The 27,663-nt window shown below is 44.0% G+C and overlaps 1 protein-coding gene across 3 annotated transcripts in view; it reads right to left on the bottom strand.

Moving 5' to 3' along the window:
* Positions 1-27,663, bottom strand: part of Tnik (TRAF2 and NCK interacting kinase) — a 399,852-nt gene that overhangs the window by 90,200 nt on the left and 281,989 nt on the right. For all 3 annotated transcript variants that reach the window (XM_035451031.1, XM_035451029.1, XM_027392076.2), the window contains exons 8-12: positions 21,928-21,982; positions 20,069-20,147; positions 12,662-12,837; positions 8,023-8,089; positions 1,893-2,097 (exon numbers count right to left, since the gene is read on the bottom strand). In XM_035451031.1, the coding sequence (XP_035306922.1) occupies positions 1,893-2,097; positions 8,023-8,089; positions 12,662-12,837; positions 20,069-20,147; positions 21,928-21,982 (582 nt within the window). The remainder of the gene's footprint in view (positions 1-1,892; positions 2,098-8,022; positions 8,090-12,661; positions 12,838-20,068; positions 20,148-21,927; positions 21,983-27,663) is intronic.

Here is a 27,663-nt window from a genome sequence, read left to right on the forward strand (position 1 = left end):
CTGGATGAGGTCTTGAGTCCAAGGAGCAGAGTCTACGGTGTTCCAGAGGTCTGAGAGATTAAAGGAAACTGTGGCCCTTGGCTGGGTGGTTGCAGGCAGTGATAGCTCGGCACAGCTGTCAGAATCTAAGACTTTTGGTCTGTGTCTGGGGGTAATCAGAGGTCACTTCTCTACTTCACATGTACACTTACCTATGCCCCGCTACAGGGCCTCTATCCACCACCCTCAGAACAGAAGATAGCAGGGACTTTACACCCCTCATGTGGTGGGTATACTTTACATGATGTCCCGATCGCTACTCACACACAGAGCTCGAAAGCTCCACCTCTGAGGATCAGAACTCAGGGCTCGGGTTCACACCTATTATACTGTCTCAGGGAATCCTCACACAGACACGTGATCAGAGAGACCAGCGTGCAACCATGCCGTGTAGTCACTGTCCTTCCTCACTCACAGCCTTTCTTGTTTTTCATTTCTTTTCTTCTTAATTTTAAAAACTTAAAAGATAGGCACACAAAATAATGGCTGTCATTACTTGCATTTTATATTTATACTTTATCATGTATTTTGCTCATATTCACTCCTTGTTAAATGTCATGTGGTCAGTGCCTCACAATCGCTAGAAATGATCCCTTAGCCACTTGATAAATAACGGTAGAAATCTCAGCTATCTCATAGCATGGACAAGGGAGGGAAAATGAAGAAATAAAAACCACATGCACTTCAGGGGAGAAAATGATATACAGGATTGCACACATAAGCAACTTGCTGCCTGGTAGCTTGTATGTAGAAGTCACTTACTCAATAAGCAAATCACTGTAAATGTAGAGGATTATTGTTGAAGGTCTGAAATCATGTCCTAGGGTCTTAATGAGGTTGCCAGGATTGACTGAAAAGTGACCTGAAGTCCTCATAGACTTAAATGAGGGAATCTGAACCATGATGGGCTGTCAAAAAAGTGATCTGATCATGTAGTCCCAAACCTCTCACTCTCTAGTGGGCCAATTTAAAAAACAAAATCAGGGAACTCAAGAGCAAGGAGCAAACTGGAATTTTGGAAACACTTAACATTACCACCCTGCTCCCATACAGTTAGGGACCCTCTTGTTTGCCTCCCAGTTTCCCCAATGAATAAACTATCTCTGCTCCTGTTCGCCAGGAGGGTCCCATTTATCTGGCAGAAGGAATGCTCAGAATTGTGGCTGAAATTCCAGGAAAGAGAATTAGATCAAGATTTAGAGTTTACAAGAGTGAGAGCCTTGTATTGGGACATAACGTCCAAGAGACCATGATGAGTGATGAGGTTTCTGGTCCAGACGGCAGCAACATCTGACACTAAAAGCAGGTCTTGCCTGCCAGCGGCAGGATGTATCCTGGGCAGGAAGGAAGCATGAGGAACATGGCTTCTGTTGCCATGAGAGAATCAAGACACAGGGTCTGCTTTCCTTGGCATTTGATTACCTTCCTGTTCACCGAGGTTTAGTTAGTGCTTGTCTTTCACCTCTTAGTCCTTGACTCACTAATTTGCATGTTAATTTACTCATTCCACAAATATTCCCGAGGTGTCTAATATATGTTGCATGCTATTTCAGGCACTAGAGAAGACCAGGGGAGAAAAGAATCCCATGTCCTTTCCAATGGGGAACTGGAACAGTATATAGAATGTCTGAAGTTGGTCAGAGCAGGTCAATAGAGACAGGCAGTAGAACATGCTAACAAGAAGAGGGATGGTCAAGGAAAGCCTAGCAGGGGCAGATGGATGGAGGGATGGAAGCCATGGCCCCATTCTGAGAGTGAGAGAAGTGGTTTTTGTAAGATGTGGTCAAAAAGCATGTGTATGGACCAGGCAGCACCAACCCTGAGGAGGCTGCAGTGGCCCCCGTGGTACTCACCTCCTCCAGCCTCCGTCTCTGCTCTTTCTGCTCCTCAATGCGCTTCTGGCGCTCAGCCAGTAGCTGCCTCTTGTGTTCCTCATTCTCCCGCTGCTGCTGCTCCAGTTGTTGTCGTCGCAGGGCCTCTGAGCGCTCCTTGTTGGCCAGCTGTAGTCTCAGGAAGTCCCGCCGCAGTGTTGACTCTCCTGGTAGGTTGAGAATGGAGCTGTGGACAGAAAAGAACTGTGTGTGATGAGGGTCATTGCAACTGTGGGTTCTGGGCATGAACACAAGAGAACAGTGCTTAGCCCCCTTTTCAAAATGGCTATCGCATACATACGCTGTCCCTATCCCAAAAGGAATATCATACCCTCCTCTAATCTGTCCACACCACTCCCTCCCCAGTGCATGGCAAAGATGTGCTTCATAAGATTTTAATGCATGTGCAAGCTCTAAGCCATAGGTAAGCTTATCTCCACATATACGAATATCTAGCAGGGGCTACGGAGATGGCTCAATGGTTAAAGAGCTTGCTATACCACCATGAGCCTGAGTTCATATTCCCAGAGCCTACAAAGAAAGCTGGGTCCAATATCATAAATGTCTGTAACACTACGTCCATTTGGGAAGATGTGAGGCTGCGAGAGGAGAATTCCAGAAGTTTGGAGGCCAGATAGCCTGGTGTACATAGCCACCAACAATGAGAGACTCTGTCTCCAAGATGGTGGAAGGAAAGCCCAACACCAGAGGTTGTTCTCTGATCTCTAGACATGCACACATGTGCGAACACACACACACACACACACACACACACACACACACACACACACACAAAATACATGTGTGTGTACATGCTCTCTCTCTCTCTCTCTCTCTCTCTCTCTCTCTCTCTCACACACACACACACACACACACACACACACACACACACACACACAGAGCAAGACAGCAATAGAGCAAGAGGGGTCTTACTTTATTCACAGGACCAGATGTCCTTCATGCACCTCCTTGATAGCTTACCCCAAGGCCCAACAGGCAGAGGTCATACTGCTCAGGAGAAGATGTAATGGGCCAGGAGAAACAATGCTTAAGACTAGGTTGACAATGAGCCAAGATCGCAGGCCAAGTTTGTGCAGTCAATGCTTGTCTCAATATACCTGTGTTGAAGGGCATGGTTCTAGCCACAAAGCACATGCTTGGGACTGTATCTCAGGAGACTGAGTCCTGGATTGTGTTTAATATAGTAGGTATTTAGACAAAAGGGGGAAGTGTTGTAGGAACTCTTCCACCAATAGCTTTGGGGTACTGGCCTTAGGGCGTGGCCTGCGTTGCTACCTGAGGACTGAAAAATCTGGAAGAGGAAGTGTGTTCTCTCTTGCTCTGGCTTTTTCAGTCTTCATGTAGCACTGCAGGCCATGCCCTAAGGCTGGTACCCAAAGCTACTGGCAGAAAGAATTCCCACAACATTGAAGTGTATGTGTGCATGCAAATGCATGTGAGTATCCGTGTGTGTGTGTGTGTGTGTGTGTGTGTGTGTGTGTGTGTGTGTGCGCGCGCGCGCGCGCGCCCACGTGTATATAGAGGACATGAACTTCAGTGTTATTACTGGTGGTCTCAGGCTTTCCAATGCCAATCTAACTGCAGGAGACCAACTGAAAGTTATGATTTCTGGTTCTTTAAGTCAACCTATCAGGGAGAGGGAGGATGGCTCCCGGAGATTTGTTTAAACCTAGCCTGTTGCATAAGTGGTTCTCCACCTGTGGGTCACAGCCCTTTGGGGGTCAAATGACCCTTTCATGGGGGTTGCATATCAGATTTTTACATTATGATTAATAACAGTAGCAAAATTACAGTTTTGAAGTAGCAAGGAAAATAACTTTATGGTTGGCGGTCACCACAACATGGGGGCCGTATTAAAGGGTCACAGTGTTAGGAAGGCTGAGAATGACTCCCTTAAAGTTTGGTAAAAGTTTCTGCCTAAAATAAATCCACTGGACATACAATTCCTCATTGCTGTTATGGGTCAGGTACTGGGACAGGCTGTAGGGAGATTGCATCAGGTAGATACTAGATAGAAAATAGAAATGGGGGTTGGAGCTCAGAGTAGGGAGTTCTGAACAGCAGCTCATTCCCATTCTTGATTGTTAACTGGATGGGCTGTTGTGAAACATAGGCCCCAGATTTCCCAAATCAGCCTCACTTAACTGCCTGACACTATGAACATTCCAATAATGAATCCTGGTTAGTCTCCAAAAGGAGCTAAATATGAGGTGCAGACAGGTGGGTTCCTGGGGTTCGTTTGCCAGCTAGCTTGGCCTGCTTTGCAAGCTCTAGGTCTAAAGGAGACCATGTCTCAAAAAACAAAAACAGAAAACAAAACAAAACAAAAAACCCAAGGTTGACTTCTGGAGGATGGAGCCCATGTCCGCCTCACCCACAACGACACACACATGTGCATTGACATGAATATGCCACCTCCAAAAATCCCATAGCCACTCACCAATATCATAGGCATATGGTGATCAGAATGTCCCTTTGTGGTTGAATACCCTGCAGACTGCTGAAAGATTATACTGCAATATCCAAAGTTAAGGTGCCAGGAGATTTTCCCACCCATGTGCAATAGCACAGACCTCAGCTTCAGTGTGATGTCATTTACATTATATGCTTGACACCCCTCAGTGGGGTTTTCTAGAGGATTGTAGGAAGAAATACTGTGAAAGGAAGACTTGGTCCACCATGATTTGAGAATAAAAAAGCCTCACTTTGCCCCATGAATATACCATCTCCCTTATAGATATTCCTAAGAAATTCTTTAAACTCCACAAGATGGAACCCACAGTGCTGAAACCCCCTTTTGGGATAGCCCACTCTAAACTCTCGTCAGAGTGTTTGCTTTGTTTTGTCAAGTAAACTTCAGCTTGAACTGTGTTTCTCTACTGAATTCTTTCCTCTAAGAAGATAAAAATCCAGAAAACTCCTGTAACAGACAAATATATTCTCCTTCTAGAGTTACTTTCTTGTGATAAAGACAGGCAAATTATTAGAAATAAAATAACAGACATTCATAGAAAAGACAGAAATGGTAGTTTAAAGGTGTGGTGGTTTGAAAGAATATGACCCCCAATGGGAGTGGCACTAATGGGAGGTGTGGCCTTGTTGGAGTAGGTGTGGCCTTATTGGAGGATGTGTGTCACTATGCTGGTGGGCTTTGAGGTCTCCTATGCTCAAGCTACAACCAATGACAAACATTACTTCCTACTGCCTGTGCAAGATATAGGACTTTCAGTTCCTGTTCCATGGTTTGCATTCATACCACCATGTCCCACCATGATGATAATGGACTAAACCTCTGAAACTGGAAGCCAACTCAATGAAATGTGTTTCCTTTATAAAAGTTGTCACAGTCATGGTATCTCTTCACAGAAATAGAAACCAAAACTAAAACATAAGGGTTAAAACTTACAGTGGTAAGGAGCTGAGGTAAGGATTAGGACTCTGTTCCAAATGGGGTTATCAAGAGGACTACTCCAGGGAGGTGAGAGTTGATAGAGAGGAAGGCTACTCCAGGCAGAAGGGAAAGCAAAATTAGTCCTTGGTGGAAACAAGCTGGTGTTGTTCTAGAACTGCTGTCTGGCCTGTCCTCCAGGGGCAGAGGCAGCAAGGAGTGTGGCACAAGAGTGGTCAGAGACAGGCCATCAGAGAAATATGTGGACACGGGAGCCATGCCTACAAAGGCTGTTGGCTGAGTCATAACATGAGAGGGCCATTGGCTTCATCTGCATGGTATAGGAGAGAAAACGAAGCCAACAATGTTTCATGTCGGAGGCTTGACCCAGCAAGGAGCAATGGGATGAACCTCAAAGAAGTATTTGGGGATAGAATTAATGAAGCTCTTGGAAAGATCTAATGTGCAGGGTGAAGGATGATTTGCAGTTCCACTTGGGCTGCTGGTGACAGTGGTGGCAAGAAATGGGATGAAGGTTTCAGGATGAGGGGCAGGTTGTTGACAGTTGACAAGTGTATCAGTTTGGTTTCGGTGAGTTGCTCGAATCTGTGTGAGGGCATTCCTTGGGAAGTTGGGATGGGAGTCTCCTGTGAACCTCCTCTACAACTCAGTGTCTTGTGTAAAATTCTAAAGCAACTTCTAAATGGTGCTGCTTATACACACAAGTCACATGCTATGAGCAAAGGTTGGGAACCCAATATCACATATACACAAGGATGCCTCATTAATCTCCACTGATATTGGACTAATACCAGGAGACCTCGGTTATATTAATGACTCAATTACTAACTTTGTGTGTGACCTGGTGACATCCTTGAGCTGTTGTCTCATGTCTAAAATGGGAAAAACCATCATCTCTTTCTATGTTTTAGGATTTCAAGAAGACCAATTAAACATGTTCAAAAAATGGGACTTGGTGCATAATCTTCCCCATGATATAATGACATGTTATAATTACAACTGCTGGCTCACCAAGTGACCCCTGACACACACAAAGTCTTGGGAAGACTGGGTTTTTCGTTTCTTCAAAGAAAAGTCAGAGGCCTGACACAGCCAGCTGGGCTGGAAGCAGAGTGTGGTGTCTCTGCAAGCAGGGACTAGGGTCCTTTGCTCTAGAGATGCTCATATTGCATGCCACTGTTTGACAGCTATTGTCTTTATGCAGCTAACATGTTCTGATGGAAGAAAAAAATTCTCCTTCAGTCTTTAACTATTGGAAATCTTGTAGCAGATAAGAGAAAAACTAATGGCCCTGTGAGCTCAGTCCTGACCTCTTAGGGTAGCTTAACAAGAACCAAGGTTGTCAGGTTTAAGTTGACTTAAAACACTGGTTCTCAACCTTCCTAATGCTGCAACCCTAACACAGTTGCTCATGTGATGCTGACCCCCAATCATAAAAATGAAGTCTTTGCTACTTCATAACTGTAATTTTGCTGTTATGAATTGTAATGTAGACATTTGATGTGTAAGATATCTGATATGTGATCACCAAGGCGGTCACCACCAACAGGTTGAGAACTGCTGACTTAAAAAGAGACCAAGGCAGAGTAAACCCTTCCCTCCTAAAGTTGCTTTTGGCTAGTGTTTATCACAGCAACAACACAGCAAACTAGGATAGCCTTCACATGTATACACATGTGCTAACCACACACAGGAAGGAAGGAAGAAAGGAAGGAAGGAAGGAAGGAAGGAAGGAAGGAAGGAAGGAAGGAAGGAGGAAATTGCTGTGTCTAGTTCATTCCTGCAGCATGGTCCCTCAGCAGAACAGGACACTGTGTCATCGAGACAGCAACTGGTCCTTATACTGAAATCTGAGGGCTAGATACCTTGGAATGCTGGAGGGCATGGACCCATATGTCTAGCGACCTTGCTGCTTGTGCATTTTCTCCACAATTAACAGTGCATGGTCCATGGGATACACAGAGCTGCTGTTGTCCATGGAATCCTTTGACCACAGAAAAATTCCCACGCCATGAGCACACCAGCCTCAACTACCCATACATACAGATGGGAAGAAAGCTGGGCTCAAAATCAAGCAAGCCTCCCAATGTGGAGAAAATGGCATTAAAGAGCACTGGGTTCCATGGCCGGGGGTGGGGGACAACAGGAATGATGTGAACATTTCTGCCATGGTTCACCTCTAGAGGACAATTCAATTTTTTTTTTTTTTTTTTTTTTTTTTAGAATCACCTCTTTCAGGGTTGGTCTGTGTGAAATATCAAGGCACATGGCAGGGACCATGGCCACCTGAAAGGGCCTCCCAGAGTGATGACATAAGAAACTGAATGACTTCAATCTGAAAATGTCAGTTAGCTCTCCCCAAAGTATTTTAAATACTTTCAGCACTGCATTAGCCAGATAATTGCTTCCTTCCCACTCTATATCTCCATGTGTGAGGAAACAAGGTCGTGAATACAGGCCATACATCTTGGCAGACAAGATAAAGAATATGCTGATTTGCACGTTTTTTTTTACAAGAGTCTGCCTAGGGACAATTTCACACATTAATGAGTATGTATGTGGGCACTACATTAACTCCTGGTGCATTCTTTTAGACAGAGCAATAAATCAAAAGGAGAGTGCATTTCAAGCAAGTCTGGCCCAGATGGTGGCAGTCCACAGTCCCAGCCTTCTTCCACATACCTGGGTTCCCCGGAGTCGTTCTCTTCCTCTTCCTCCTCACTTCCGCTGTATTCATACTCAGTCTCGTCTGGAAAGAGAGCACAGACTGTTAGTGTAAAAGCTGCTGCTGCTGCTCAGAACAGATCACCCCTCTGTTTCATAAACTTTCATGAGCCACAGAACTGTGGTCAATGGACCTCATCTGTGGCCCCAATCCCATAAGGCGATGGAGCTGCAAATTCTCCCTGCCTAGGGATACCGAAGCTGCCCTAACTTCACAGAGCAATGCAGATTCACCTGTGTGTGGCAATGCTGGCATGAGCCAACACAGGAGAGTGCACTACACAGAAGCATGTACAATATGTCCTATTTGATAGAAACACATGGTCTCCATACTAACCTATACTAAAAACTTAGAACATGTGATGTGCGGGTAGTCCTAAATTTAATCCCACTCCTGATTTCAAAAAAAAAAAAAAATAGGTAAATGTGATTAATTTACCTGCAACATTCATTTAATTCAGTAAAATAATAAACAAGTTGTGTAATAATAAGATCAAATATTTGCTTTAGACATGATCAAAATATAATGAGAAAGACATAAAAGGTAATGTACAATTGTCATTTCCATGGCTATAAAGAAAAGAAATGAATGTTTGGTAGGAATCTCACATGTAAGCAACTAGTGTTAAATATTTCATATTTGTTCTCTCATTTACTTGTGATAATAATTCTCTGAAATAAGGGAAGTAATCAGATTACAAATTAGCAATGCCTTTATATTAGTAAAAGGTCTATTTAGAATTCAATATTGATATGTTTCAATGTGAAAACCAGTGTCTCCCCCAACACATTACACCCTGAGCAGAAGCACACAAAAGGCAATGGGGAGCGAGAGTGGGGAGCAGCTTTCTCTCCTTGCTCAGAATGGAGGAGTAGAAGCAGTGAGGCATTGAGGAGGTAGTGAGCTAGGTCTTGGAAGGCCAGTGGCCCTTTTGCTGGCAGCAGCTGGAAGGATAGGAAAATGACATTGTGAATGATACACCCCCACTGAGGCTGGCAGTGTTACATGTTCAAGCAACAGTGACTCCCTGGAAGCTAGGTGTCTGGATGTGGAAAAAGTAGATGGTGGGACCAAGGCCACCAGGAGAACAGTGACTCTCAGATGGTGAGACCAAGGCTACCAGTGCAACAGTGACTCCCAGATGGTGAGACCAAGGCCACCAGGGGAACAGTGACTCCCAGATCCTCATATGCTGTGCTCAGTACTTTTCAACAGATGATGAAAAGCTCTCAGAGAAGCCTTGAATCAAAAGAAGATGTCACTGGACGGTCACTCGTTTATAGATGTGGGTTATTAATTACTAGCATGAAGACATTTGTGCATCCCTTCAACAGGACTGGAATCAAAATTTTGCTGTATTTCCTGGTGCCAAAATTTGCTGGTATGAGAAAACCAGATTGGCTAAAAATCTATGTAGATATTAGAGAGACAATGAAGGAAACCAGTGTGATGAGTTCAAGTGTATTGTATAAAGTCATACATAAACATCATACATTTATGTGAGCACGAAATTTTCAGGCTACCTATTTTTAAAGAATGATTTCACCAAAAGTAAAGAATCTGCAGTAGAACGGGGGTGGGCCTAGGCCCTATCCCAAAGGACACGATAGACTCTGATGACACCCTATGGAAGGCCTCACCCTTCAGGGGGAGCAGAAAGGATATATGATAGGTAGGGGTTTAGTTGGGGGGGTTGTAGGGGAGGAGGGGAGGGAGAGGGAACTGGGATTGACATGTAAAACAATCTTGTTTCTAATTCAAATAAAAAAAGAATCTGCAGTAGAGTGTCTATAACTCATACAAAACCAATGTGTTCTCAAAATGGAAAAACAGAGAGTTCAAAGTAACACAGAACTTTTTTACCTAATAGAGGAAACTATAGTGAACAAAAGAAGCACACAATTATTCCAATCGCTTCTATTTTCTAAAATAAAACTTTAACTGTCAGTTTCCTTGATTTTAATATTTATCAGAGCTGAGCTTGACTGCCTTTGCACTACAGGATTATATAAATCAGTAAAAAAAAAAATAAAACTTCAATTCTACCAAAATCTAGTCATAAAAAGATTTAATGGAAAAGGTTAAAAAAATGAGATTGGAGCTGGAAGCGTGGCTTAGTGGTTAAGACCACCTTCTACAGGACCAGGGTTCATCACAAGACCCACATGTGTCTAACGCTAACCCTAATGCTCTCTTCTAGCCTCTGCAGGTGATATCCATACACATAAGTGGTGTTCACACATACATGAAAGCAGAACACTCATACATTCAAATAAAATACACCTTATTAGTATTTTTAATGTGTGAAGAAATGTTTCATCAACTAAGAGCATGCTCTGCTCTTGCAGAGGACCTGGGTTTGGTTCCCATCACCTACAATGAATAGCTCACAACCATCTGAAACTCCATTTCCAGGGGATTTAATGCCCTCTTCTGGCCTCCATGAGCACTGCATAAGATGGTGCTCACAAACTCATGCAGGGATAGACACTTCCATACACAAAGCAAAATATGAATCAATAGATATTTCTAGAACATGAGAGATCAAGACAAATCATTTATTCAGATTGAGCAAATGGAAAGAGAGCTTTCCTGATCCAATACCCTTCTTTGGGAATAGGCAAAAATAAGATCAGAACTGTGATTCTGTGGATTTACGCCCAAACAGTAATCCCAAATCCTTTTATTTTGTCACAGCCCTTTCATATACTTAGTCCCAAGACTCCTGCACTTTCACACTACAGAGAATGAATATACTGAGGGTAGCCTTCCAATCATAAGGGAACCACAATTTCTACATTACATTTCCGTATTTGTGGCACCAAAATTTGAAAATAACCTAAAACACAAATTTTCTCATTTTTATTCATTGGCTCCTCAGAAGGTCCCTTGAATAGTTCCAAAAAGTGATGGGTCAATAAAGAATAGACTAAGAGTACATATCAAAGTTTAACTACTTGATACAGTATTAAGCATTTTACAGATATTATCTTCTTTAGTCTTTGCACTGATGCTAGGCAAGAAGCTATTGTGTCATTGTGGTTCCCTAGTCCTTTTTTAGACATGAGAAAATAGGGGTGATAAGAGTCACAGTTGGAATGTGAACCCAGAATCTGAATTTAAAGCAGTCAGAACATTTGACCTACTCAGTATATCTAGAGTATAATACAATTCCCTCTTAAAGCAGGGGGCATCTAATGGTTGTATGTTTGACATAACACTCTCAAATTCTATTTTGAATATTGAAATTTTCAATATTCATGGCATGGTCCAAGATCACAATGACAAAGAGCAGTTGAAAAGTCAGAGATCTAGACCTTTCTGACATCAACCTACAGCTGTCTCTTCCAGTCTAGTAGCTCCTGCTGGGCTGGTGGTCTCCAAGCTCTTTAGGACCTCATGAACATCTTATCCCATAACATTGGAGATGGAGGCCTCATGACCTCCCATTTCAGAGTCTCAGCTAACTGAATTCTTCCAGAGTCTTTGAAACTAGCTGATGAAGAAGGGGCCTCTGCTTGAAGGGTTGCTGAAGAGTCCCCTTTCTCGTTGGTCTTCTACTAATGTCACCTGTCAATTCAGTCTGTTTAACACCCCACTACCAGGCCTCTGCTCACACAAGTTTCTGCTGCAGTGTTATCATAAAGCCAAAGAAGCAAAACACACGAAGTGAATGACTTCCATCTTGTATTGTCTGCTACCATCTGCTATCCTTTATACTAAAGACAGGGGAATGGGTGGAGAAGAGGGAAGCAAGGAAAATCACTCACCTACTCTAGCCTCTGTCTGGTCTTCTACTCTGTTTTCCCTCACCACACTCCTAATGGTTATCCTTCTATCTTGAAACTGCCTCTTACTCCTAATGCCTCCTGCTCCCCAACCAGTGAGTTCTTACTGCTTATCCTTCCTAGTCCTCCTTGTCATACCCCAAGCCTCCCTTCCTCCCTACCTTATGTTCAGCTGGCCATCAGCCCTGCACCAGAACATGCAACTGTAAGCCACCATTCCAACAACTTGGGCATGGTCCCAATGTCTCAAATCTTGGCTCCTGTACTTCCCATGGCACAGAGACGGCCATGGGAGAGGAATTTGTGCATCTACAAAATACAGAAGTGCACTCAAGGACCTTCCACTCAAAATCTGATGCCATGCTGCCAGCCTGGCAACCTAATGAGCCTTTCTATTATTGACACTGTAAGAAATTCTTTTCTGACTTCTACATAACTGAATTAGAAACAAGTCTTGGAGCACAGAAACATAAATGCTGAAAACTGTCAATACAGAAAAATGTCAGCTAGATGAATTCTGTATGTTGTCTGATGTGTAGATGTCACTTTTTGAAATCTGAATATTCATTTGAATTAAGATAAATCATTTGTCATTTAAAGTGCTTCATAGTCTTACTCAACATGGCTGTGTTTGGTGCCTAGAAGAGCAACTGTTGCTTGTGGATCTATTTTTTCCATGGAGATTTGCTTCCAATGTGATTTCATTGCACTGATGCCCAAGGTTGTGGCCTAACAAGGCAGTCTCTCATGTGAGAGAATAATACTCTATCTTTTGTTTCCTTCTCTGAAATACAAATGTGCAACTAACCCTTTTCTCCTCGCTTCTTCTTTGTCCTGTCAATATGGTCCTTGAGCTGAATGCGGACCTGTCTCTCATTAGGTTGGTCTCGTATAAATGGATGCTTCATCAGTTGTTCTGTGGCTGGTCGCTGGCTGTGATTCTTCACCAAGCAGCTCTCAATAAATGACTGGAATTTTTTTGACCTGCCAAACAAAAGAGATGAATTCACGGATAAAATGACAACATAAAAGAAAAGCAAACACATATTTTGAAATATGGCCTTAAAATGGAAAAAAAAAAAGTCCATCCTGTGAACACAGGGGTCAACCAAACACAAATCAGTCTCAGTATATCAATACAATGAAGTTCAAAAGTCAAATCACAAACAACACACACATAAGGTAACATACACTAGTTATTATGTGCATGGAAACATTTTCACACAGGGAACACAACATTACACAGAATACTGAAAGGAATAAAGGGGAATGACATCTGCAGGAAGTTATTTCCCCCAGAAAGCCCCAATTTCCTCCTAGATAAACTCTATGATAAAAAGGTCTGGGAGCAGGGAGGGCTCGGGGGCAGATATCACACCAGCGATCAGGGCAGCCAGTTACTGTGGACTTTAGCCAGGATTTATGGATGGGGCATGTGTGTCCTTGCTGAAAGTTCCAAGCAATTATCCAGAGTCAGAAGTAATTAAGTTCCCAGCTTCCCAGTATGCCGTAGGAGCTCAGTGTTTCTCCCCAAAGATCTCAGTGGAACCCCTGACACCTGAGCACCTTGCCTGCTCAGGAGGGCCATTTTTTCTTTCTGTTGCCCTCCTGTGGCTGCACTGTGGATCCCCAAAGGATGGCTTTCTCAAATTCTTCAAAGGGAACATTTCCCAGAAATGCATGTTTCAGGTTCACAAAGTGTCTTCAGCACACAGAAGAATACCATGTGCAATGTGTCCTCTACCATCCAAGCGCAAGAGAAGGGGTGGGAGGAGGCTCAGCAGGGAAAGCCTGATGGATGGGGAGCAGCTGGTATCCTAGTCCTAGAGTAAGGGGGGATGTGGGGGGTGGAGGCTTAAGGATGTCTCCCGAAGCTGAGGGTCTAACTCTTCTGGAGCGATATCGAGACAGAAGCACCAGCAGAGATCCTGCATCAGCAGTGTGCAAGAAGAGAGCCAACTCCTGAAAGTCACACACACACACACACACACACACACACACACACACACACACACAATAAATAAATGTTTAATATGTATTAAATATGTATAGAAAACAATGCCAGAGAGAGTATGTATAGGATACTCTCTGCTTCTGCCCACATCAAAGCAACTTCTTACCTTATTCCATGTTTTTCAAATAATAAATTTTCTTCCTACACTTCTGAACTATGTATGAGCTTTGAAAGTTTCTTGCACATGTCTATAAGCAATGTAGCATCCTTAGCCACTGGCTCTCTCGCAGATGAAATACAGTTGGCTATATCATGGACTAGAAATGGTGACAACAGAACTATGTGCCTGCTTGTGATGTCTTCCAGACCATTCTTTGTGTCTTCCTTACTGGAAGTGTTCAGAGGGGTCAGGAAATGCCCAAGTCATTGTCATATTATGAGCACACTACCTGCTCTACGTATTCAGTGAATGAGTGCATGGCCAGACACACATAACAGTGTCTGGCTGTGTTCCAGTCTGTGCTGGTGAGAGACAGAAAGGGAGGTCTGGGGACTCATGGCTCAGTGGGTCTAGAACTTGCTGTTTAAGCACGGAATCAAGTTTGGACCTCTAGCATTCCTGTGCATAGCTAGCAGTCAGTGTGCACCTATAACCCCTGTGCTGGGAATGGGGGACAGGACAGGCGGATCCTCAGAGCTTACTGGCCAGCTAGTCTAGCCTATTAGCAAGTTCAGGTTCTGGGTCAGAAAGTCTCAAAATGCCAGATGGAAAGTGATTGAGGTAATTACCTGACACTGCCTTTTGGCTTCCAAATATGTGTGTGTACAAATGTGCATATGCCCCTGTCCACATACATATACTACCTACACACAACACACAACACACACACACACACACACACACACACACACACACACACACACACACACACACACACAGAGAGAGAGAGAGAGAGAGAGAGAGAGAGAGAGATACAGAGAGACAGAGAGACAGACAGAGAAGACAGAGAGAGAGAGAGAGACAGAGAGACAGAGAGACAGACAGAGAAGACAGACAGAGAGAGAGAGAGAGAGAGAGAGAGAGAGAGAGAGAGAGAGAGATTGTATGGTTTTCTTTCCAAGATCAATAAAAAAAACACTGAAACAAAGACTCATCATCTAAGGAATAAACTGGAAACTATAACACTAACCTCAAAACACATCAGCAAGCCTGGCATGCAGCTCAGAGGGCTGCTCTAGGTAGGAAAATCACCATCAAAACGATGAAAACAAAAGCGACTTCACGACAGAGAGCTATTAAATATTCACAAGGAATGAAACAGTCATTCTCTCACTCACTGGCAGCTAGGAAGAAGTGCTTGTTTTTTATTGTAAAGTGCTCCGCTATTAATTAGAGGGTGATAAATAAAAGCAATCACATCCAATTTGAAAAATGAGATCCAGACCTCAATAGACTGTGCATTCCTTTCTCTGACACTGACATCTGAAACAAAACAACCAGAAAAAGCCAGGAAAGCCTCCTGCTCTCCAGGCAGAACTATGTGTAAGCAGTGTTCCATTAAAAGAACCAGCCATGAGAATTCTCTTTATAGAACTCTGCTGCAGGGAAGGAGGACCTCAGAGAGAATGGCCTGGCAGTCAAAGGACAGAGAGACTGGACACAGAGCTCTGTAAAGCTGGCAGTGTGCCTACGCTTCTTCACAGGCATCATTTGAAGAGAAAATGTTGCTCACTGAAAATATCCTCAAGCCTAGTATGTTGGTACATTCCCATAATCCCAGCAACTTGGAAGGCTGAGGCAGGAGGATCACCATGAGTTTGAGGCTATAAGTTTTATAGTGCATCCAAGGGCAACCTGGACTAACCACATGGCGGGACCCTGTCTCCACAAAATAAAACCAAAACTAAACACCCACATCTTCAAAGAAGGGGTCCCTTATTTTCTAAGTTAGTGTGACCAAAGAATCAATATATTTAAGTACACATTCAATTACAAGTGAAAGTACTTCACAGGTATTGAGTACCTGCTCACTGGGTGTTTCAATGGGTTCAAAGTAAATTTATGGTACTGCTGGTAACTTAGCTTTGTCTCTCAGAATAATAACTTAAAAAGATAACAACTTCTAGGAAGGTTAGCAATACAGCCTTGCCAAGAGTTGGATGGAGTGGTGAATGTGAAGGATTGATACTCAGGAGTGATGGATAGACAGGGAATGCCAGCGCTTGATGCTCCCAGTCTGAGGTTCAACGGTCACCCTGGTTATTCTCTGAAGATGCTTACATTAGCCATTGCACATCCACATGGGCAATTTTGGCCCTGTGATAGTTCTCACTGCCTTGGGCTTTATCACTTGCTGTATGGCTCAGGACAAATGGCTTATCTTTTCTGCTCCCATTTCCCTGGCTGCAAATACAAATGTCCCCAGAACTCATCTCAAAATACTACTGTAGTGATAAAGTAAGTTAATTCCTTTAAAATGCCTCTGGTAATTAGCACTGGCACACTGCAGGGACATTTGACCACTGTCTGATCATCACTGGACTCAAGGATGAGAAAATTCCTTCCTAAGGATTGCAACACAGAAATGAGACATTGTTTACCCCTACTCCCCAATTCTGTTGAATAAAATGGGCACGGGGAGCACTGTTCACTGACAGGGAGATGTTTGAAGGACGACTTTATCATGGTGGGAACATCACAGAACCCATCTGCTCCACCAAGTTGGCTAAGGAATCACCAGGTGGCCCAGTCCATTCATTGCTAATGAAAATGGTGTGTAGCATGTTACTGCCCAAGGTCCATTAAGGGAATTGCTCTAGATACATTTGGTTTGGGAAAACTGAACAGAAATGTTAATTTCGAAAGCTTGTGCTCCAGTTTGGGTTTCAATTTTGATGAAGTGTGCAATTACAATACAAACTAGCAAATTCAATTTATTTCCAATTTTGTGGCATCTACTTAATATCATTATATTTTATTTGAAACACACACACACACTCACACACACAAAACCAGACACGAATTGTGCGTGTGCAAGTGAGCATGTGTACACACGTGTACACACACACACACACACACCTTTGTCCTTTCTTAAAATGAAAGTGCCTGACAGCAGGCAGGGAGCTGTGAAAAATTATGGGGGTTAGGGGTGGTGTTAGGGGTAGGGTGTGTACTGGCCACTTTTTTTGTCAGCTTGACACAAACCAGGGTCATTTGAGAACAGCTGTCTTCAATGGAGAAAAAGCCTCTATCAGATTGGCCTGTAGGCAAATCTGTGGGGGCATTTTCTTGGTTAATGATTGATATGTGAGGACCCAGCTCACTGTAGACAGTGAGGACTTGTAAACACTGCTGAGGTCAGGCAGTGAGTAGCAGAGTTAGATGCCCTTCAAGGAAGCCCTGTGATCCACAGCAGAGGGCTGGGAAGTGAAGCCTCACTTAGGACATTAGAGAGCCAGGATCATGGGATGTCCACCGAGGAGGGGGGCAGGCATGCAGTGGAGCCATTCTAAGAGAGGCTGTGTGTGCTGGAGGCAGAACAGGAGAGCCCAGGCCTGGGGGAGACAAGATGACACTACCAGGAGCCTGAGATGCTTGAAATAGAAGTGCAGGATTGTGTTTCCCTCGCTAGGTACAGACCCAGTTTTTGTCCTGTCTTTCCTTTCTGTGCCCATATTCCTTCCCACTTGGGATGAAAATGGTTACTTTGTGCTGTTGCAAATCGGAAAGATGTGACTTGTTGTTTTTTTTAATTTTACAGGTTTTGACAAGTAAGAGGCTGTCTTGGTTTCACACAAGCCTTTGGGCTGTTGAGCAATTGGATTTTGAAGTGTTAAGATTTGGGGGCACTCATAGGTAAACTAAATACTCTTTGCATCATGAGATGATCATGAATGTTTGAGGCCCAGGGGTGGAATTTTATAGTTTAAAGTGTTATGTTTGAGTGTCGAGTTGACAAAGGGTGGACTTGTGATGGTTCATCTTCATGGCCAACTTGATGAGACTTGGAATCACTCGGGAGACACACATCTGAGTGTGGTAGAAAGGGTGTGGCCAGATGATAGGCTCAATAGGAGGGAAGATCCATCGTGAATGTGGGCAGTGCCGTGTATGGACTGGGGTCTCAGTCTGCATAAAAGGGAAGGAGGAGGAACACAGCTAAATATCAGCATCCATCCCTCTCTGTCTCTTGATTGTGGACACAGTGTGACAACTGCTTCACACCCCTACTGCCAGGATGGACTGTGTCCCTTCTTTAATTGTGAGCTTTGTCAGGTGTTTTGTTGCAGAAATGATAAAGTGACTAATGCAGCCCCTTAGGTGACATGCCTGCCGATGGCCTGCTAGTTCCTCTGTGGAAGAGCTCAAAATACCTCACCAGAACAGTGAAGGGAGAAGAGGAGACTCATCGACAGGAGACAGGAAGTAAGACCCATGGCATACAGCAGGCTGTCCCAGGGATCTTGGCACATTCCAAGCAGAAATCTGGCAGGCATCAGGCTCTGCAATGTCACTATTGCTTCCAGGGGAGGGAACTGAGCTGGCTTCCCTCTCCAGGAGTCGGATCCAGGGAGGGGAGAGAAGAAATTTCAGAAGATGGAGGAAGGGCCCCTGTGCTCTGTCACACATGCTATGCGGTGCCCAATGAAAGGCTGTTGCTGGGGAGAGAAGCGCTGGTACCACAGTGACCCTCTGAGAGGAAGGAGAGCAGGGAAGCTTTGCCTCCTGTTACCAATAGCAACTCACACTCCCCTTGCAGGTCTGGCAACTTAGAGACTGTCATTGCTTGTGACTTTCTGTTTCCTTCCTCTCCCTGTGTAGTGAGCCTTTCCTCTGTTTAGCCAGGGTTGCTATGTCATTACCAGCTGATTGGTACTAATTAAGCTTGCTCTGTGTGGTGGGTGTGTGACTGTGGGTGGGAAGCAGGAGAATGCTAGTCAAGGGCCTGGGCCTTAAGTCCTTGGAAAAGGGACAAATGACTTGTTTCTTTTTAGTTGAACTGCCCAGGACTTATGTCTAGGGAAAAAAAGCAAGAGGTCACAGGTGGGCAGGGATTAACTCCAATGCAAGAGGAACCAGAGATATAAGAATGTATCAGGAGGCCAGGCCACTTTTGTAGCAGGGGAGTGGAAGCATCGGATCTTTGTTACAGAATAACAAGACATAAATACACTGCATAACTACACAGGAAAGTGACAGACAACACATAGCATAACCTGAGGACCCGCTCCCAAACCTCAGTTGGCCATTCATCATTCACATTCCCATCACGCCTCCTCATGACAGCATACATGTAGTAGCTCTCTTTAGAACAAGTCACCTTTTTTTCAGGGTAAGCTTATTAAGAACAAAGGTTATATTGCTCTCCCCAAAATAGGAAGCTAGCTTGCCCTGTCATAAAGAGAAAGGGACAAAACAAAACAAAACAAAACAACAACAAAGAACCACAATCTCCCATGTAAGAGATATCACATGAACCATTAGCAGGTCTGTGTGGGTGCACAGGGAACCACTGTCTTGAGCAATAGAAGCCAGCCAATCTAATGGGTTGACTCTAAATCATCACCATCTCTGATGAAATATTCCACAGAGTCAGGAAAACACACTGTAGGCATAAATCACGGTGTTTTCATGCCCTTACTTGGGCTCCATTTTGGCTAATAGCTCTTTTCCTTGAGGATAGGGCTAACAACTTGCTGTACAGACAGCAGGTAACAAAGCTGCCAGTCCAAGATGAATGGTAGCATACAGAATGTCACCTACAAGCTGTGGTATGCATTCTTTTAGCCTAGCCAGAAGGACCCAGGGTGGGATCTGAGGTAATTCAAAAAAAGAGGCTGGGCAAATGACTTACTCAGTACAGTGCTTATCATGCAAGCACAAGGACCTGAGTTCAGATACTCAGCACTCACCTAGAAAGCCAGGTGTGGTAGCATGTGCCTGTAATCTCAGCTCTATGGAAACTGAGGCAGGGGGGTTGCTGGGGCTCACTGGGCAACCTGCCTAGACAAATTGGTGACCCTCAGGTTGAATGAAACACAGTAGAAAAACAACTGTGAAAGATAACTGAGGTCAACCCCATGGCCTCAACACTCAAGCACATAAATGTACATCTGCAGACACATGTACACACACACACACACACACACACACACACACACACACACACACACACACACACGAAAGACAAATGAAAGATGACAGGAAAACTTCACTCTCTTCACTCTCAGGTCTGCAAAAACACCGAGGGACAAACTCACCACTTCTTAGACTTGAGGCGAGGCGCTGGGTTCCGGGGTATAAGGAAGAGGGCTCTCATGGGATGCATGTCACAGAGGGCTGTGGGAGACCGAAAACAAGAACCACAGCCAGTCAGAGGCCAAACACAGACTAGCATCCTGGCTGTGCAGAAAATGCTGCACAAGTGTGCATGTGTCTATAAGGCGCTTTCGAGTAACGGGTCAGAAGACCCAAATGCTTCTGCTTGGCAAACATTTCAAAGAGCTGGTGTCTAATTAGATGAATCTCATAAAATATACGTTTTAAACAGATACTAACATTCCTAGGGACCATGCCTTCATGTGATATGGAAACTAAGCTAAAGGGCTGACAACTAGCCATCTCTGCTGTAGGTAGCCACCTGCCATACAAAATGAACAGCAGTAGATGACAGCTATGATTGGGGGTGGCTTAAGTAATTTTCTTTAACAAAAGCCTAAGCCACAATCTAAGAGGCATTTAAACACCCACAGCGCTGTCTCCCCATTGAGGCTCACACAAACACTGCTATCTATGTACATTTCTAGGCTCTTTGGTACCTTGCCAGAACACCAAATGTCTCTAGGAGCTTTCAGATTGCACGGCGTGCCTTGATTTTTTAGGTCCTCCAGCCCCAGAATGACTAGGAGGTGAAGTCAGCTTATAAACATGATGTAGTCATGAACACACGCTATATTCTTATTTCAATCCACATATCTTATTGCTTGCTCTCTAACAGTGAGAATACTTTTTTTTTTTTTTTTTTTTTTGGTACCAAGATTGAGAATATATGCTTCCTCAATGCCAGGAGATTCTGTGGGCAGAGTTTATTTTTAGTCTTGTCTACCACTCAGGATGATAACACAGTTTTATAAAAGTGTGGTATCCGAATTTTTCTGACTCACAAATGTCATTGTGAACAAAGGAAATTTTGTCAACAAACTCCAAGTCAATCATGCCGCACATGGATTCAAGGAACTTAAGAAAAATAAGAAGGCAGTGACGACTTCACAAGTCCTGAGTCTAAGAATGAACCGTCATGAAGGTCTTTGCAGGCCTTTTCAGTCCTGGTCCTGTGAGAAATGGATGAGAAGGTGTGACGGTGTGGGGGCAAATTCCTCTGTAAGGGAGATAGAGAAGGAGCCAGGGGAGAGCCATGCCATTGTTACGCAATTCCAGCACAGGGTGCAGGAGGGAAGGTGGGTCAGGCAGGGTGGGCCAGGTGTCAGCATGTTGCTTGAACCACAGTTGCCTGCAAAGTGAACCCTTTCTGGAAAGGGGGACCTTCAGGGATGTCTGGGAGGTACAGTCTCAGTCCTCCCCGCCATTCATCACAACAGCTATCAGAGGTCTTCTATGGTGCTAGCACTCAGTCCCAGGGGACTAGGGAGGTTCTCAGGATGTCAATCATCTGGGACACTGCTTCTATAATGGCAGGGATAGCTTTCACCTTAAATACTAATATTTTCAGAGGAGGGGCTGCCTCTGATTCAGGTATTTGTGAAAGCTGCACTGGGAATTCAGCTTTGGAGTTTTGTGCATAGGAGTTGACATTGTTTGTGGTTGTTCCAAGTTCTATGTGAGGCAGGATGCCTCAAGAATGAGCCACACAGTAGGTGGATAAGACAAAAAGACTCCCCAAAGTTTTCTTTCTTCTTTTCTAGAAAAACACAGATCTGTACACGGCTCTGAAATGAACAGATTCCTGGTTGATTTAAGATGACTCTGCCTTCTAAATATGCCACATCAGACCCATGCCACACTAAGTGCAGCAGAAGTGGACCAACGGCAGCCCTGGCAAGGAGCCTGAAGGACCTGTAGAACCCATCAGCAACCGATTTTACCCAGGGAAGGAACTTACGGGGTGCACCTTCTGCCATCTCAATGGCGGTGATTCCCAAAGACCACAAGTCACTCTGTAAGACAAGAAAGCACAGATACACACATAAATTCAATCAACAGAGGACAATTTGGTTAAACCTGGTAATTACTTCAGCACTGCCTTTGGGGAAGTCAATCCATTGTCTGCTTACAAGCCTATTTCTCCCATCCAGCTGCAGAGCCAGAGGAGTCACACTTGTTTTTCATTGCACATATTTTCCATGGTGCCTGGCATATGGTATGTTTCCAATAAATGCATGAAAAATATATAAGGTTTTAAAAATTTAATTTATTACTGAGATTTATATGGGAGTGGAACCATATGAAATTTTGCTGTTTTCAATCTTTTTTAACTTGTATAAAATAATGGGTTTCATGATACTATTGCATCTGCCTCTTATCTCTCTTCAATTCCATTCCCCTCTCCCTCACTTCCATACTCTCTTTAGTCCCCTCCCTTCTCCCAAATATTCCCCCCTGTCTACTCTCCTGTCCCATATACAGTTTCTTTCATTTAACGTTTTTATTGAGCTACAGCTGTTACATAGTGAAACTGCACATGTATGAAGTGTACCATTTGATAAGGTGTGACACTCCTGCGACTCCACCATCACAGCCAAGGCAGCAAACATCACCTCCAGAAGATGGCACTCTCCCTCCCTTTGCAGGTTTCCCCTCTTCCCTATCTTTCTTCCCACTTTCTAGGTAACTGACCCATCTGCTCTCTGCCACTGTAGATTACAGCTGCCAAATTTTATAGAAAAGGAATAAAACAGTAGGTGGCCTTTTGCATCTGTGTTTTTTTTCTACTCGTGGTGGTATTCTTGAAGGTCCTCCTTGTATCACCTTTTGATATTTCATGACTGTTTGTCATTTAGTAGTATTCTAGTGAGTACTGGAGTTTGATCTCACTTGCTGAGAGATATTTGGGATGTCTATTCTACATAAAATGGTTGCAAACATTGCTGTCTCGGTCTTGGGTACATGATTTTATGTAGAATAGGTGGCGCATTCGGCAGGTATTGGTCACATTCAATGTGTGTCATGTACAATGAATATCCTTTACTATGACAGGATGAGGATGGGAGATTCTGACTGGGGTGTGCTGTGTACATTTTAGTACAGACAACCAGAACTTCTCTAGCTCATTTACAAACTGCCATGGAAGACAGGTCTTAAGCCCTAACCAGAACTTCTCTAGCTCATTTACAAACTGCCATGGAAGACAGGTCTTAAGCCCTGCCTTCTTATGTTTGGACTGACTGGCATGCTCTCATCAGAGTTTTCCATGGCCAGTGCTTCCTGCGTTATGGGAAGTAATCTCCGAGTTTCTCTATCCAGGTGTGGTAATCTGTAAGTATGGCATAGATGATGTCATCAAGACAAGGAGGAAACCAATGAGATGAGTTCAGAAGGATGCTTGCTGTTCCCTCCTCTCAGCCAATGGGTGAGAACACCTATTGTGGGTCAAGTTCAAGGACTACATTCTAATATCATTAGCCATCACACTCCCAGATTTTTAGGAGTTTTATGCTCATTATTCAAAATTCTCCCATTCAAAATGGGTAAGTTACTTAGTAACTTCACTCAAATTATAGAGATCAAAGTGAAGCTTCCTTGTTACCCCATCAAACAAATGTCAAGGGCACAAGAAGGTGGGGGTGAAAGGTTATAATTGGAAGGAAGCCATGGACTACATTCTGAGTCATTCCCTAAAAATGAATTTCTCAGTAGCCCGTAAATGACAGGCAGCCTGTTCAGTATTTGAGCAGAGTCCCTTACAATATACAAAGGAATATACCGGGTGCCTAGCCTGTCACCCAGAGAGCAATCAATCACCTTAGAGCAGGTAGAATGGGAACAGTAAGGCACTGGGCTGAGATGCCAACACAACACTGCAGGTTTTCAACTGTTAAGCTCTGACTCTGCTCTTTCTGGATTTCTTCCAAAGCTCCAGACAACATATTTCTTGTGTTGGCTCAGGAGTGTAACACGACAAAGATAAGAACACGGCACTCATGTACCTGGGTTTACAGTTGGCAGACAAAAGATAGCTGCTTGGGAAAATGAGAGAACATCAAGTCTCCCCGTGTGGGAGGTGTCAGGCAGGCATGAAGGAGAAGAGCCTCAACGTGGAGGGTCAGCATCAAAGGTCCCTGTGCTGTTTTGATAGTACTGCCTTGTCCTCAGGCCTTGATATGTCCTCTAGCAGTTTCCCAATAGGCTAGGAACAGAGCATTCCTGTAGCATGAGGAAGTCAGGCTCTCTGCTGCTAACTGCCATGGCAGGGGTGGACTGAAAAGGACTTCAGGCCCAGTGAGCTTTGAGCTGGAGTGACAGTTCATGCATTTGAAAAGAAATGATGGCCCCAAGCTGAGAGGGCTCCAGGCCAAGCTTTAGATGGAGAAAAAATGCAGTGCAGTCAGGCTCACTTCTGTCTCTGAGTTTCTGTTCAGACTTCCCTCCATGGAGGGAGAGGTGGCAAAGAGGGCAGATCCATGGGGATGTGCAAGTTGGCCTCCCCACCCACCACTCTAAGAAGTCTGGATCCCAGCAGCTTCCTTCTGCTGTGTCAACCACTGGCCTTTTCTTATGGCAGCCCCTCACACAGGTGATAGCCCTCATGCTGTCTATTGACACACCACTAGTTTAATGCAGTCTGTGTTCTTTCCAGCCTTTGCCTCAACACATACACACCAGGGTGGGAGGGACAAGGAGAGAGGGAGGGAGAAAGAGAGGAAGAGAGGAAGAAGAGAGGAAAAGAGAGAGAGAGAGAAAGAGGGAGGGGAGGGAGAGAGAGAAGAAGGGGGTGTAATAAGGCCTTGTGTCACCGGTCTTTGTTTTGGCAACTGAACGGTACTGGTACATAGCAGGCTCTTACTATAAATGTGCTAAATGTATAGACAGGGAGTTATGATCCAGGCTGTCTGCTGTCTTCATGGATCTCCTTCCCCCAGACATCAGATGCCACAAGAAAATGGAGCTGGCTCTCCCACTGCCATTGCCATTTCTTCTTTAACTATCATCACAATGCCAGGTCTTGAGTATTCATCTTTAAGTCAGCAACCCACAAACAATTGTTCCTGATTCTTAGTTTGTCCACAAGTGACTGAGATGTTGTCAAAACAAAGGAGCAGAGATTCAGTGAGGTACCATTCCTATGCCACAAAGCCAGCCATAGCTTCCTAGAGGAAATGTAGGGTGGTAGAGAGAACAGGCTTTCAAATCAGACACAGCCTGATTTGATTCCATGTTCCTGATTTAGCGGCTTGCAGAATGCTGCCCAGCCTAGCTTTCTCAATGGCACAGGAGGTGCCGGTGGCATGCATGTTTTCAGGAATGCTGCCTAGCACAGAATCTGGTGCATAACGGAGCTCACACATATGGATTTTCTTCGCTTGTACTTCTGGGTGTGGGTTCTTGGACTGCCAGTTTTGTTGTCATGGTTTCCTTCTTTGCAGTTGTGTAGACACCATTTATTGGCTAACCTGAACCCCACTCACACTCCATTTCAGAGTATCCCAAAGCTGCAATTCTTTATTCTGGCACCCCAGCAGTGAATTTGATTTGTGACAAGAGCTATGACCAATGAGACATACACAAACAAGCCCTGCAGCTTGTGCTTTTCCCCAAATAGGGAGCTAATGTAGTTGGTGTCTTGCAAGTTTCTTTCAACTTCTTAGTGCCTTGAAGAAAAACATGGTGTCTGGAGTTGCAACATCCATTGTGCAACCTGAGGCAATCTGCCAACTGATGAATGATGCCAGGAAGGTAGGAGGCAGAGTTTGTGAAGATACCATGCTCATCACATGAGCTCTGGATGGCATGACTCTAGATTTCTGGTGATGGAATAAGCATGATTGCAGCCAAATATATTTGCAAATGATCATATGTATGTATGTGTATGAATGTATACATATGTGTATATGTATGTATAGATGTGTATGTATGTGCATGTAGTATGCATATATGTACATATGTATTTACACAGCAATAATAGGAGGAAACATGGAGAGAAAGAATTTGACTGTGAGGAAATTGGAGGGCTCACCTGCTAATACATCAAGGAATTTTACCATAGGAAGCAGGGATGGTTAGTAAAGAAAAGATGCCTCCTAAAAACACCTGTTTAAATCAGAGCCCCTATCATACCATCCAAACAGCTTGTGTATCCTTGTTTAATCATATGATCAGGTCAGTCACATGACTATTGCTTGTTGAAGACTTTATTTCGTATTATTGTCAGTACAATTTTGGACTGGAGTTGTCCCATTCTCCAAAAAGGGAAATACTTATATTTTCAATTCTTGGTCCTATATACCTGGAGCTACTTGCAAGCTCTGCTTAACTGCCTGTGTTGGGAAGCCATAAACGTCCCTGACAGGCCTTGTTTAACCTTTAGATAAATTGGTGAATCCCAAAGACACTTCAGAACTTAAATAAAGGAGAAAATGCTGCCATTACCACTGGCAAGACAGATCACTGGAGATGAGCAGGGAAGAGAGAAGAACAGGATAGGAGAGTGAGGAAGAGATAAGTTTCCTTTGTGACCATGGTGTGACTCATTTTGGCAGGAGTTGGGCAATTCATTATTTCAGTGGTACTGTGTCGCCTGGCTGGCAGCATGATTAATAGCCCATCCCTTTGTGCTTTACAAACAGAACAGAGACAAATTCTAGTGCCTCTGAGAAGGCAGGCACAAGGTACAGCTTCTGGTTGAGGCCTGGGGACAGCTGGCACAGAGGAACGTGCACAAAACAAAAAAAAACATTCTTTCTGAACTGGGCTGCCCAGCTCAGTGGAAGACAGCATCACTACACTAAAACTGCCATTCAAGGAGAATGGTGTAGTTAGACTACACTACTGCAGCCATGGACCTAGCTCTGACTTTGAGCTCTGACACAGCAGTAACTTGGTGACAAGACCAAGGTAGTAAGAGCCTGGAGACCATTTCCTCAACCACAATGTGAAGGGAATGCACAGCATGTGGGGATTATAGAAGAATTTAGTAAGTTGATATGCTCCAACATGGCACAGTGCACAAACAAGCACCAGATAGACTTTTGGAGTCAATTATTGTCAGCTGGAAGTTCTGTCAGTATACCCAAGCTAGGTAAGAGGGCAATGAACTGCACAGCCCAGTAACATAATTAGGCAGGCCAGGCAGAAACAGGGAGCCCAGAGGAAGCAGGCTGGACGTCGTGGCCTGTATTCTGGCATCTTTGCAGTTTCCCTCTGTGGCCCCCTACTGGCTGAGCCTGATCAGACATCAGGTGGACAAACTGTACTGGGGATGGCCCAAGTATCCTAAAGCAGGGACAGCCTGGTGGTCTAGACAGACAGACAATAGCTTGATAATGAGTACAACCACCTGGATTCTACAATGCTTCACATACATGAAAGCAGTCTTCCATTTGGAAACATAGTTGCAATTTGTCTATTCTTTTATAAATATTTCAATTGGGAAAAAAAGAATCATATGCATGCCTGTGGTTGCTATAGAGATGAACTTAATCTAGTCATGAGAGCTTTAGAGATGTGGGTTCTAGTTCAACAGGAGGCAGCTGAAGATGTCCAACACACACAGAGAACTGCATGAAATTACCTGTTTCATTAGGTCAAAAAATGGCCACAAAAATCAGACTTTCGTGAGACAGGTGAACACAAAGCTATCCTATAACACATGCCAGACACTATGTAAATATCATAAGGTGGT

This window comes from Cricetulus griseus (assembly GCF_003668045.3).
Source record: "Cricetulus griseus strain 17A/GY chromosome 1 unlocalized genomic scaffold, alternate assembly CriGri-PICRH-1.0 chr1_0, whole genome shotgun sequence".
Lineage (NCBI taxonomy): Eukaryota > Metazoa > Chordata > Mammalia > Rodentia > Cricetidae > Cricetulus > Cricetulus griseus.